The following is an 11935-nucleotide window of genomic DNA, read 5'->3' as shown; positions in this document are numbered from 1 at the left end:
TGCCTGGAGGCGGCCACCCGGGCCTGGCGCGGCCTGCGGGAGCGCGGCGAGGCCGTGCCGCTGGGCCCCGGGGTGCCGGCCCTGGTGGCCAACGGCTTCCTGGCCCTGGACGCCGCCAACAACCGGCTGTGGGTGACGCCCGGGGAGCGGGAGCCCGCCGTGGCGCTGGACTTCGTGCCCTTCGTGCAACTGCACCCGCTGAACGTGCTGGCCGAGGCCAGGGAGACTGTGTTGCTGCTGCGGGAGGGCCTCCTGCGCCGGGTGCGGTGCCTGCAGCTCGGGACCCCGGGCCCCGGCTCTGCCGCTGGGGTCCCCGGGCCCGCCTCGGCCTCGGGCCTCTCCACGGGGTCAGGCCGTGACTGCGTGCTGCTGCAGGAGGACTTCCTGGCGCACCGGGGCCGATCCCACGTCTACCTGCAGCGCATCCAGCTCAACAATCCCACCGAGCGAGTGGCCGCGCTGCAGACTGTGGGGCCCACCGCCGGCCCTGTCCCCAAGTCCTTCACCAGTACCCTGGAGAAGGTCGAGGATCATCAGTTCCTCCTCTACTCGGGTCGGTCCACACCCCTGCCAAACGGGCTGGTGCACCTGGTGGTGGTGGCTGCCAAGAAGCTAGTGAACCGGCTCCAGGTAGCTCCCAAGACACAGTTGGATGAGACGGTGCTGTGGGTGGTGCATGTCTCTGGCCTCATCAACCCCCTGACACTCAAAAGCAAAGTAGCCAAGGAGCTCAAGGCGCTACAGGACTTGGCCCGGAAGGAAATGCTGGAGCTGTTGGAGGTGCCTGCCGCTGAGCTGCTTCAGGACCATCAGCACCTCTGGGCCCAGCTGTTCAGCCCAGGTGAGGCCTGGTTAGGGCTTGGTAGTAATCTCCACTTTGTACCAGTGTGCACACGTCTACTGTAGAGATAGGCCGCGTGTTCTGCAGCTGTCACACTGCAGGTTGAAGTTTAGGGTTGGTGTTTGGGAATTGAATCCATTTACCTACTTTATAGCAGTGTGACCTTGGCTCTGTGGCCTTATCTTTCTGAGCCTGTATTCATTAACAAGTAACAGCTGCACTAACGTCCTTTATGGGGTTTTAATGACGATTTGAATGTGAAGGTCAGGACTTACATTTGGTGGTGGTGGTGAGGCCTGATCTGAGTAGGGGTTTTTTGGGGAAGGATCAGTTCATAAAGAATAAACCACCAAGGGATCCCCAGACCCTCTCCTTAGGCCACTTCGGCCTGCCTGGGCCTGGCCTCTGTTTCTTGGTTTGACCTGGACCATTGTAGCTGTGTCTCTTTCACTAGGAAGCTGGAAACGTCCAGCAGGTTGGAATGTGCATGGCAAATGAAAAAAAAAATCTTTTATTTATTCTTTGCGAATAAAACCCTTTTTCTGTCGACTGTTTAAGGGAAAGTGCTGTTCGCAGCACTGGGTTTTGGATTCCAGAGTTGTAGTTGTTCAAACTCTTGTTTGGTTGTCCAGAAAGAATTAGTTCATTCAACAGGTGTTTATCAAATGCTTTTGTCAGAAGCTGTTGTGTTTGTGAATAAACAAGCTCCTGTTCACCTAGTGCTTGCCTTAGCCTTAGTGTAGTTGAGAGATAACGATATTAGAGACATGAGGAATTCAGTGAGACAGCTTTTAGAGTGGAAGTGCTGAGGAGAAGTGTGGTGTCTCCGCTCAGCTCCCTGAGTGGGGAGACACGTAGCTGAGCTGAGTGGGAAGAAACAACCACTCATGTGACAACAAAGAGGATATTCAGACTGGAGACTGCCCTGGGCAGGAGCAGGTGGGCCAAGTGATGAATAGGACAGGGTGGAGTGGGCCTTGAAGGCCTGGGGAAAGATGAGTTTTCTTCTGAGATGGGAGGATGGAAAGCAGGGCAGAAACTGTCTGATGTACATTTGAGACGAGCATCCCAGTGTACAGGTAAGAGGTTCCGGGCAGGCCAGAAGAAGGAGGTATCTGGGTTGTGACCATGGAGACAGAACTGCCAGGACATGGACTGCTAGGATTGGCTGTGGCAGGTGATTCCTAGATTTGGGGGATGTGGACAGTTGCTTAGAAATAACCTGGGGAAGCGTTGGTTTGGGGCTGGGAGAGTTCGCTCTGTGTCCGTTACACCTGTCAGATATCTAGGTGGAAACGGGTGGTTAGTCCTGTGAGTCTAGACTCATTAAAATTTGGGGCCATCTCATTTAAAGCTACAGCACAAAAACCAAACACGGTGGCTTACATCTGGACCCTCAGAACCCAGCAGAAAGATCACTGTGAGTTCAGGGCCAGCCTGTGCTGCACCGAGACCCTATCTCCAAAATAAAATAATTTTCTTTTTTTTAAATAGCCATTGTACTGGAGAAAGGTATAGGAGAACGAGCCAGGACTGGCTGGAACACTTGTGGCACTGTGTGGTTTGAGGGTACTAGACCATAGGGATGACACTAGGTCCTGGCCGAGTGTCTGTTGTTCTCAGCTCTGGCAGGAGGTTCCACAGATGCCAGTTGGTCATGTTAGGTGTCATACTGCTTTTCTCATTGCTATGACAAAATACCTGACAAAAGCAACTTAAGGAAGAAAGGGTTTGTTTTGACTGACGCAGTCCATCATGGTGGGAAAGGCATGGCGACAGGCACGTGAGGCAGCTGGTCCCATTGGGTCTGCAACCAAGAAATATTGGTTCTCCTCTCCCTTTCTCCTTTTATTCAGTCTGGGACCACAGCCCATGGTATAGTACCACCCCCAATGAAGGTGGGTCTTCTCACCTTAATTAATACAGAAAACCTTTCACAAACATGTCCAGGGGTTAGTTTCCATGGTGATTATAAATCCCATCAAGTCGATAGGATTAACCATCACAAGCAGGTGTGATGGCGCTCCCATACCCAGGGGGGCTGAAACTGCTGTCCTTTACCACTGAACTGAGCTCCATCCTTTACTGCCCTGACCTTCGTTTCATTGCCGCTGCCCCCAGCCAGGCTTTCTTCCTTAACTCCCAGCCTTTGTCATGTTCCAGGTGTGGAGATGAAGAAGATCACTGATGCTCACACCCCGTCAGGCCTGACTGTGAACCTGACTCTGTACTACATGCTCTCCTGCTCACCAACCCCACTGCTCAGCCCCTCCCTGAGCCACAGGGAGCGAGAACAGTTGGAGGCGACACTCAACTACGAAGACCACTGCTTCAGCGGCCATGCCACCATGCATGCCGAGAACCTGTGGCCTGGCCATCTGTCCTCAGTGCCGCAGATCCTGCAGCTCTCCGACCTGTGGAAACTGACCCTCCAGAAGCGTGGCTGCAAAGGGCTGGTGAAGGTGGGAGCCCCAGGCATCCTACAAGGCATGGTGCTCAGCTTTGGGGGGCTGCAGTTCACAGAAAACCACCTGCAGTTCCAGGCCGACCCCGAGGTGCTGCACAACAGCTACGCGTTGCATGGCATCCGCTACAAGAATGACCACATCAACCTGGCTGTGCTGGTGGATGCTGAGGGCAAGCCCTACCTGCATGTGTCTGTGGAGTACCGTGGCCATCCTGTCAAGATCTATGCCTGCGAGGCAGGTTGCCTCCAAGACCCTGTGGAGCTGACCTCAGAGTCTGGGGGCCACACCTTCTCCGTCATGGTGACCAAGCCCATCACCCCATTGCTGTACATCTCCACTGACCTCATGCATCTGCAGGACCTGCGACACACACTGCACCTTAAGGCCATTCTGGCCCATGATGAGCACATGGCCCAACAGGACCCTGGCCTGCCCTTCCTCTTCTGGTTCAGTGTGGCCTCCCTTATCACCCTTTTCCACCTCTTTCTCTTCAAGCTCATCTACAATGAGTACTGTGGACCCGGAGCCAAGCCCCTCTTCAGGAGCAAGGTAGGCCACCTCTGTCCCTAGAACCCCAGGCCTTTGCCATTTTCTGTCCTATGTCCAGGAAGGGTGGTCTGACCAGGGGATGTCCTAAGCCAGTGCCCACAGATCTCAACATCAGAGAGCGGAGTTGGTGTATTTGAGTGGTGAACATCTGTCTATAATTCCAGCATTGAGGCTAAGGCAGAAGGATTGTGAGTTCAAGACCAACAGCAAAACCCTGTATTTAAAAAAATTTTTTTAAAACCACTTTTATGCTGGGCATGGTGATGCATGCCTTTAATTAATACAGCACTTGTGAGGCAGAGGCAGGCAGATCCCTGTGAGTTCAAGGCTCAAGGCCAGCCTGATCTACATAGCGAGTTCCAAGCCAACTGGGGCTTCAGGGAGACCCTGTCTCAAAAAGTCAAAAAAAAAAAACCTTCTGAGAGGAGACCCCAGAGGGGAAATACTGTGGGACAGATGCGCTCACTGGCTTCCCCCTCCATCTAGCATGTAGAAACAACAGGCTGTGGCTCAGAGCCTCTGGCGGAACAGCTGCGATGCCTGGTGCTTACCCCAGCAGCCTGGCCATCACCCTCAGAGGTCAGGCCCCCTCTGCCCCTGTCTTGTCAAGCCATAAGGACATAGAGAGGTAGACCAAGCTCTAGGTCTGTGCCCCAGTACTTAAGGATCCTGGATCCCACAGGAAGGCCCGCCCCTCCACTGAAAAGCTCTGTGACATCTAGTTTTCTGGTTCAAGGCCAGGCTTGGAGAGAAAGCAATGCTTGACTCGAAGGAGGTGGCAGCAAGTAGAGGTAGGTCTGAGTTCTCACACTGAGGGAATCAGTGGAGAGTTGGGTTAGAAAGTGTGCAGAATTCTTCCACATAGCCGGCTTTGGCCAGCTGTGATAGAAAAGGTGGATCATGCAGCCTCTGGAGAGGCAGGCCCTTTCCCCTACTGGCTGCTGGCCTCTCTGCCCTTGCTCTTGCTTGTTTCCCATCCAGTTGGGAAGATAGCTCCATCATCTCCCTGGGAGACTGCCCATGTCCCTCACATTGAAGCTGGGCCATGCCAGACCAGAGCCCTAGCCAACATGCCACATCAGCCCAAGGAGGCTCATGGGCCCCTGCATGGCAATTCCAGGCTGGAAGCTGTCTGAGGAGGCTGGATCTGAGCCAGAGTGGGTACCACCAGGGTTGTCCCTGTGCCTGCTTCCCTGCCTCTGTGTGTGTCTGTGTGTTTGTATTTATTTTGAGACAGGGCCTCAAGTAGCCTAGGCTGGCCTCAGACTCGCTATATAATAGAGGCTGGCCCTGAATTCCTGATCTTCCTCCCTCTACCTCCCAAGTTCTGGGATCACAGGCATGTCCCATCACACCTGCCTTCTCCTTGGATGTTTCTGTGGCTGAGCCATGGGTTAGTGTGAACAGTGTCCCCTTGTTTCATTTATTGAACAGGAAGACCCCAGTGTCTGAGTGAACCGCAAGTCCTTTCTGACACCGTTTGCACAAGACACCCATCATTGAGCATCCTGCCACTGCGATAAACAAGGGATCCTTTGGAAGCACCAACCCTTTGTGCCTTGAGGGGGGCAGTGACTCAGAATTGCTTGTGGGTACAAGAGTTTGCACTGGAAGAAACGACTGTCAGTGGGGAAGGAGGGCCAGTGGACTTCTGTAAGCTTTCCAGTCATTAAAGAACCCGCAGGGAAAATACTTGAAATTGAACTCACTCCTTCCACTTGCCCCCATGTCTTCTATCCCAGGAAATAGAATCTCTTTTGAAGACTTGTTTAGGAAAAATTGCTCTTTTCCTAATTTAAAGTTGCTCTTTCTTGAATGGATTTCTAATTTATTTTTGTTGAGGTTTTGCTTTTCATCCACCTTAAGATTAGGACTGTTGGTTTCAATGACTGATCCCTGCCACCATTTTGGCACCTAGAAGCCCCCCATGCACAGTCTGGAGGCTGGGCTTGAGCCCCAGGTGGACCCCCTGCCTGAGGAAGGCGTGGCTTCCCTGCCCTCCAGTGGTTTGCACGATGACCCTTTCTTACCCTGAGTCTGTGGGGGTCTGTGGTTTTTTACTTCTGGACCTTGGGAGAGGAATTTAAATTTCTAGTGATAGATGGTTTTGAAATACCAAAGCTTTTTTAAATAAATATCTTTCAAACTTCCATTACTGGTTCCTGTGTGGTTAAACCCTTGGATACATTCATCACACCTTCCTTACCACTAGATTCAGGGTGGTCTGCAGTGGTACACTCCACCTGGACCAGCTGTTTTCCCATGTGGCTGCTGGCTGGGCTGGTCCAGGGCTTGGAGCATCTTCCCTGCTCTGTACAGGAACCTCCTCACCTGTCCAAAGGGGTCTGGAGCCTCCAGCCGGATTTTTCTAGATGGAAGGAGGATGGTAGCAGGACAAGCTCTGATGGGCCTTGTCTCTAGTGGGGAAAAAGAACTGTCTGTTCCAGGGATCAGAAAGGGACTGAGCTGGGATAGTCATCCTTTGCCTGGGGGCTGTCCTTGGGTTTGGTGGCTTCCCCGACTCTGACTCACCGGGAAGCCTAGCCTGCTTGCCAAGACACCACATGTCTGAGCCACAGCAGATGGTTTGAAAGTAAACAAGGGCACAGGGCTGTACTGTGTGCAGCCCTGGTTTTTATTGCTTCAATCCACAGCCTTCCCATAGCACTGGGTGGTACAGGGCCCAGACACCACATCTTCCAGATGTGGATCTGGGCTGGCTTGCCTTTTCTGGGGGGTGGGGGGGAGCCCTGGGTGCAGCTGCGTGTCATTTACTGGGTGACAAGCCCTCCAGTTGTTCCATTAAGCTGTGTACACAGCTGAGTGCAGTGACACATGCCTGGAATCCCAGACCCTGAGAGGTGGAGACAGAAGGTTCAGGAGTTCAAGGCCATCCTTGACTACATAGTGAGTTTAAGACCAGCCTGTGAGTTTAAGACCAGCCTTAAGAGGCCCTGTCTTGAAAATTTTTTTTTTTTTTTGTCTTTTTGAGACAGGGTCTCTCTGTAGCCCCAGCTGTCGTAGAACTCACTGTGTAGACCAGGCTGGCCTCGAACTCACAGAACTCACACAGATCCGCCTGCCTCTGCCTTAAAGGCGTGTGCCACCATGCCTGACTTGAAAAATTTTTTTTGAAGCCAGTAGACAACAGGAGCCACATTTTGACTGTTCAGCTTGGAACTAGGCATGTCATAGGCTCCCTTGAATGTGAAATGTACCTGTGTACCTGGTGCCTAAGGAATAATCCAAGGGCTGGCAAAATGACTCAGAGGTAAGTAAAAGCACGTGCTGTCAGGTGACCTGCTCAGTTCCATAATGGACAGAGAGAACTGAGTCCCAAAAGTTGTTGTCCTCTGACTTCACAACACACACCATACACAATAATAATAAAATAAAAAATAATTTGTGGGCCTTGAAAGATGTGCTGCTCTTGCAAAGGACCCAAATTTGGTTTCCAGCACCCGCATTGCGGCTAACAATCATCTGTAACTCCAGTTCCAGGGGATCCCATGCCCTCTTCTGGCATCTGTGGACATTGCATGTGCACTTACATGTAGACAAAACCCTTGTATGCATAAAATAAAAACTTTAAAAATAATTTAAGGGCTGGGCATGGTAGCATATGTGTCTAATCCCAGCACCCAAGAGACAGAGGCAGGAGGCTGGAAGCAAGTTTAAGATCAGCCTGAGTACTGAGTAAAACACTATCACAATGCTTCCTATGCTTACATTCCATCTCCATATGTGTTAGGTATTTTGTATCAGTGGGGCAGGGTTAAGATCCCAAATGCAAGCCAGGTATGGTAGTGCACACCTATAATCCCATGAGAGCCTCTCAAGTGACTGAGGCAGGAGAATTAACAGGAGTTAAAGCCCAGCCTGGGCTACATAGCAAAAACTCAGTTGCAGAGATGAAGAACCAGGCATTAAATAGCAAAAATCCAAGGCCATGCAGCTTTGTAGTGCCCGGTTGGAAGCAAGCTAGCTGAGACTATGTGTGTCCCCCAAGCCCCAATCATCTTCCTGCCTCTACACTCCTGGCAGGAGAATTAACAGGAGTTAAAGCCCAGCCTGGGCTACATAGCAAAAATCCAAGGCCATGCAGCTTTCTAGTGCCCGGTTGGAAGCAAGCTAGCTGAGACTGTGTGTGTCCCCCAAGCCCCAATCATCTTCCTGCCTCTACACTCTTCAGAGCTGGGGTTACAGGGATTTTAGGAAACACCCAGCTTGTTACATGGATGCTGATCTGAACTCCAGTCCTCGTGATTGCAGAGAAAGCACTCTTAACTGCTGAGCCATCTCTCCAGCCCATCTGCCTCCTACCTTGCCATAGGAGTGCTGGAATCAGACAGCATGTTACTGAATCTAGTTTTACATGGGTTCTGGGGATCTGAACTCGAATCCTCATGCTTGCATGGTGGCAAATGCTTTACCCACTGGGCCATCTCCCTAACCCTCTTTTGGTTTTTTGAGACTTGGTCTCATGTAGCACAGTGTGGCCTCTAACTCTTGAACTCCTGATCCTCCTGCCACCACCTCCCTAGTGCTGAGATAACAGACATGTGCCACCACGCCTGGCTTGGCATGGGGATTTTGTTTGTGATGGTCTTTTTTTTTATCTATTATTTTTATTTTATGTGTATGAGCATAAAGCCTGCATGTAGATGGGTGCACCCATGTCATGCAGTGCCTGCGAGGTCAGAGAAGAGCATTGGATCCCCTGGAACTGGAGTTACAGACAGTTGTTAGATGCCATGTGGGTGCTGGGAATTGAACCCCAGTCCTCTGGAAGAGTAGCCAGTGCTCTTAACCACCGAGCTATCTCTCCAGCCCTTGTGATGGTCTTTTATGTAGCTCAGGCTAGCCTCAAACTCTTGGCAATCCTGCTTCAGCCTCCTGAGGGCTGGGATTATGGGCATGAGCCACCACACCCAGCTTCCCCAGGGATCTTCCCCAACACTGATTATAAAAATCCATATTCTTTATCCAGGCTTACAAGGCATACTCTGGCCATTGCCAGCTCCATGATGCAACCTCTGATTGTTTGCCTTCTGTCTCTGTTCCTGTCTCTGTCACTGGCCTCCTCACACATTGCCCAGTACTTCCCCAACAACTAAAAAGCTGGAAAGTTGGCTGGATGCCCACTGCATGGTTTTCTGTGTTCCACTGCTTATCTTACAAGCTACCTTTGACCCCTGCCATTGCTGTGGTCACCAGCTCTGCACAGATATAAGTAGTCCCACGGCACCTACTTCAAGAGCCCTCATCTTCAGCTGGATGCAGGTGTAACCTTGAAGCTGTGTGACGGTTAATATACTTGGGGTGACATTTCACCCCGAGAGATGGTACAGTGGACAAGTGCTAAGTGCTATCTTCTGTCTTGGGGTACACTATTTTTTCTTTCTTTTTGCTTTTTTTTCAAAAAAATTGCTTTCTCTTTTTATTACATTCATTTATTTGTATGTGTGTGTATGTAGGAAGTATGCCTGTGGTGACACAAGTATGGAGGTGTGAGGACAACTTGTGTCAGGTGTCAGTTCTCTCCTTCCACCTTATAGGCCCCAGGGATGGAACTCAGGTCACCAGGCTTGGCGGCAAGTGCCTGTACTCGCTGAGCCATCTCACCAGCCCATTTTTTGTTTGTTTCTTTGTTGTTTTGAGACAACCAAAGTCTCATGTAGCCTAGGCTAGCCTCATACTTACTGTGTACATGAGGATGACCTTGACTTCTGATCCTCTTGCCTCTACCTCCCAAGTAGGGAGGATCACAGCCTTACACCATCACACCTGATTCCTGTGCAGTGTTGGAGATTCAACCTGGGGTTTCCTGCATGCTAGGCAGGCACTGTGCCAACTGAACTACACCTCCAGGCCTTGTTCTGGGTTTTTGTTTTGTTCTGAGGCAGGGACTCATGTACCCTAGGCTCAAGTGACTTCAATATGAAGTCCAGACTGACTATATTTGTGGGAACAAAAATGACCACAGTTGTTACAAGTCCTCTAAGCATCTAGCCCAACAGATGGTTTCTTAAAGGAAATCCAGGAAAGAGGGAAGAGCTTAGCTCTGAGCATGGGTCCTCAGCATACCCCACATCGCACAGATGGGGAGAGTAAGGCTGGGAGTTCATGTAAGATGTTTCCTAAGCAACTTTCTGACTTTCCAGTCGTGAGTCAATTTGAAGAGTCTGAAAGGTGTTCTCAAGTCTGTCATCTTCCAGAACCAGGTGTTCCCAAAAGCCCAAAGTACGGTGGACACATTTTGGAACTAGCCACTTGCCTACTTGTCCTGAAACCAACATGTATCAGGCAGGGATGAAGATCTTTTTCATATAGTAATCTTCCACAGCAAGACACGCCTGAAGACCCTGGAAGAGACAGGTGGGACATTTGATAGCTGGCCCTAATCCCCAAGCTCCTTTCCCTGATGGGGCCTCTCAGCTCCTAGGCAAGAACTAATGTCTTTGTCTCATTTTTGCTTGGAACATGGAAGGGGGAAAGGATGTGAAAGGGCTGCCCTTGAGACCCACCCTGCCTTTGTGACAGATCAGAAATGAGATTGGGGCTGATAGGGGCTGTGGGAACAGATAACCAGCAGGTCTAACCTCCCTGGAGGAAGGTAAGCCCTCCACTTGGCACCTAAAGATACCTGCACAGGGTGGATGCCAGCACACACAGGAACAGTAAGGCACACAGGGAACAGCAATAACCTGAAGGAAAGAGTTGAGGAGTCAGAGAGCTGGGGTTTGTTCACCCTGCCCTTGACTTCTGAGGATGAGCGCTGGGCTCTGGCCCCCGTTTGTGGCCATGATAAGAGGTGGTGATCACTCCTCCCTTGATTGCTCTCATACCTATAGCCAATCTTTATAGTTTGGTTATGAAGAGGACAATTCCTCTCCCCGTGTGATTAGATTGAGACTTGGAAAAAGAGAGACTTACCCAAGGTCACAGGGAGCTCTCGTAAGGAAGCTCAGGGCAGGCTTGGAGGTGTGACTCTCCTGAGCAGGCTCAGGTTAATGATTGTCTTGCTGGTCCCAAAGAGTGCTATAAACATTGACTCCTGGATACCCCTGGGAACCATAGGAACCAATGTGATCACTGGGGTGGGGGCGGATAGCAAACCCGCCAGGCAAGCTGTGGTGGGAGGGGAGGTTGTGGCTTCTCAGATGAAACCTTCCAAAGGCACTAGGTTGTATTCCCAGGGAGCTGTGTATAGGAAGGCAGTCGGGAAAGGAGGGAAGACATGGTTCCACTTCCAGCTCTGTCATTGTGTGACCTCACACCAGTGAGTTAAGCATTTGCACCCCACATCCCCACCTGTAAAATGGGCCTAATAACATCTCTCAACTTCACAGGATGGCTAAGAAGTGCCAGTAAATAAAATGAGGGTGGAGGGATGAGTGTGCTTTGATGAATTTCTTCCCACTCAGGGCAATCATTATCACATGCCTGGTGGCAGATCCCCACTTCTCTACCTGAAGTCCAGGGACTGAACTCAGGAGGCCTGTGAACTTGGATCTGAAAGCCATCTTTATTTGCATTAATTAATCTCAAACTGAAATTCAACATTTCCTCCCAGTCTTTATTATTATTATTAAACTCACTGTGTAGTTGAGGATGACCTTTAACCTCTTTAAATTTTTTTCTTTTATTTATTTTGCATGTGTATGTCTCTGTGTGAGGGGTGGAAGGTGGATGTGGATGTGGATGGGTGTACATGCCACGATGTTACAGAGTTCCGGCCTGCCGGGAAGGACCACTCAGACTCAAAAAGTTCCAAATCAGCCAAATCGGTTTAGCTGGCCAGGGACAGCACTCTCCAAGCCAATTTAGGGAATGCCATCCTAACTGGGATGAGACAGGAGCTTTCTAAAGGTAAAGTCCAGAAGGTAAAGTCCTTGGTACAAGAATTAAGCTTTTACAATTTTATTAGACGGGCAAGCTGGTCATCTTGGCAGCTGCCTCAGGGAGGAGAAAGTGGGGAGAAGGAAAGAGAGCCACGAAACCATGCAGGTTACAGCCTGCATGGGGGTCAGACACATGGCTGACTGGCAGCCACATGGCAGGGCGAAGGAAGCTT

The 11935-nt window shown here is 50.8% G+C and overlaps 1 protein-coding gene across 1 annotated transcript in view; it reads left to right on the top strand.

Moving 5' to 3' along the window:
* Nucleotides 1-6010, top strand: part of Kiaa2013 (KIAA2013 ortholog) — a 12872-nt gene extending 6862 nt beyond the window's left edge. Inside the window, exons 3-5 of the mRNA XM_008849952.2 lie at nt 1-841; nt 3005-3858; nt 5293-6010. Of these exons, the coding sequence (XP_008848174.1) occupies nt 1-841; nt 3005-3858; nt 5293-5310 (1713 nt within the window). The 3' untranslated portion in view covers nt 5311-6010. The remainder of the gene's footprint in view (nt 842-3004; nt 3859-5292) is intronic.
* Nucleotides 6011-11935: the final 5925 nt, after the last annotated feature.

This window comes from Nannospalax galili, unplaced genomic scaffold (assembly GCF_000622305.1).
Source record: "Nannospalax galili isolate Female #2095 unplaced genomic scaffold, S.galili_v1.0 scaffold1225, whole genome shotgun sequence".
Lineage (NCBI taxonomy): Eukaryota > Metazoa > Chordata > Mammalia > Rodentia > Spalacidae > Nannospalax > Nannospalax galili.
Note: the sequence above shows the minus strand (reverse complement) of the source record. Positions and strands in the feature narration are given on the sequence as shown.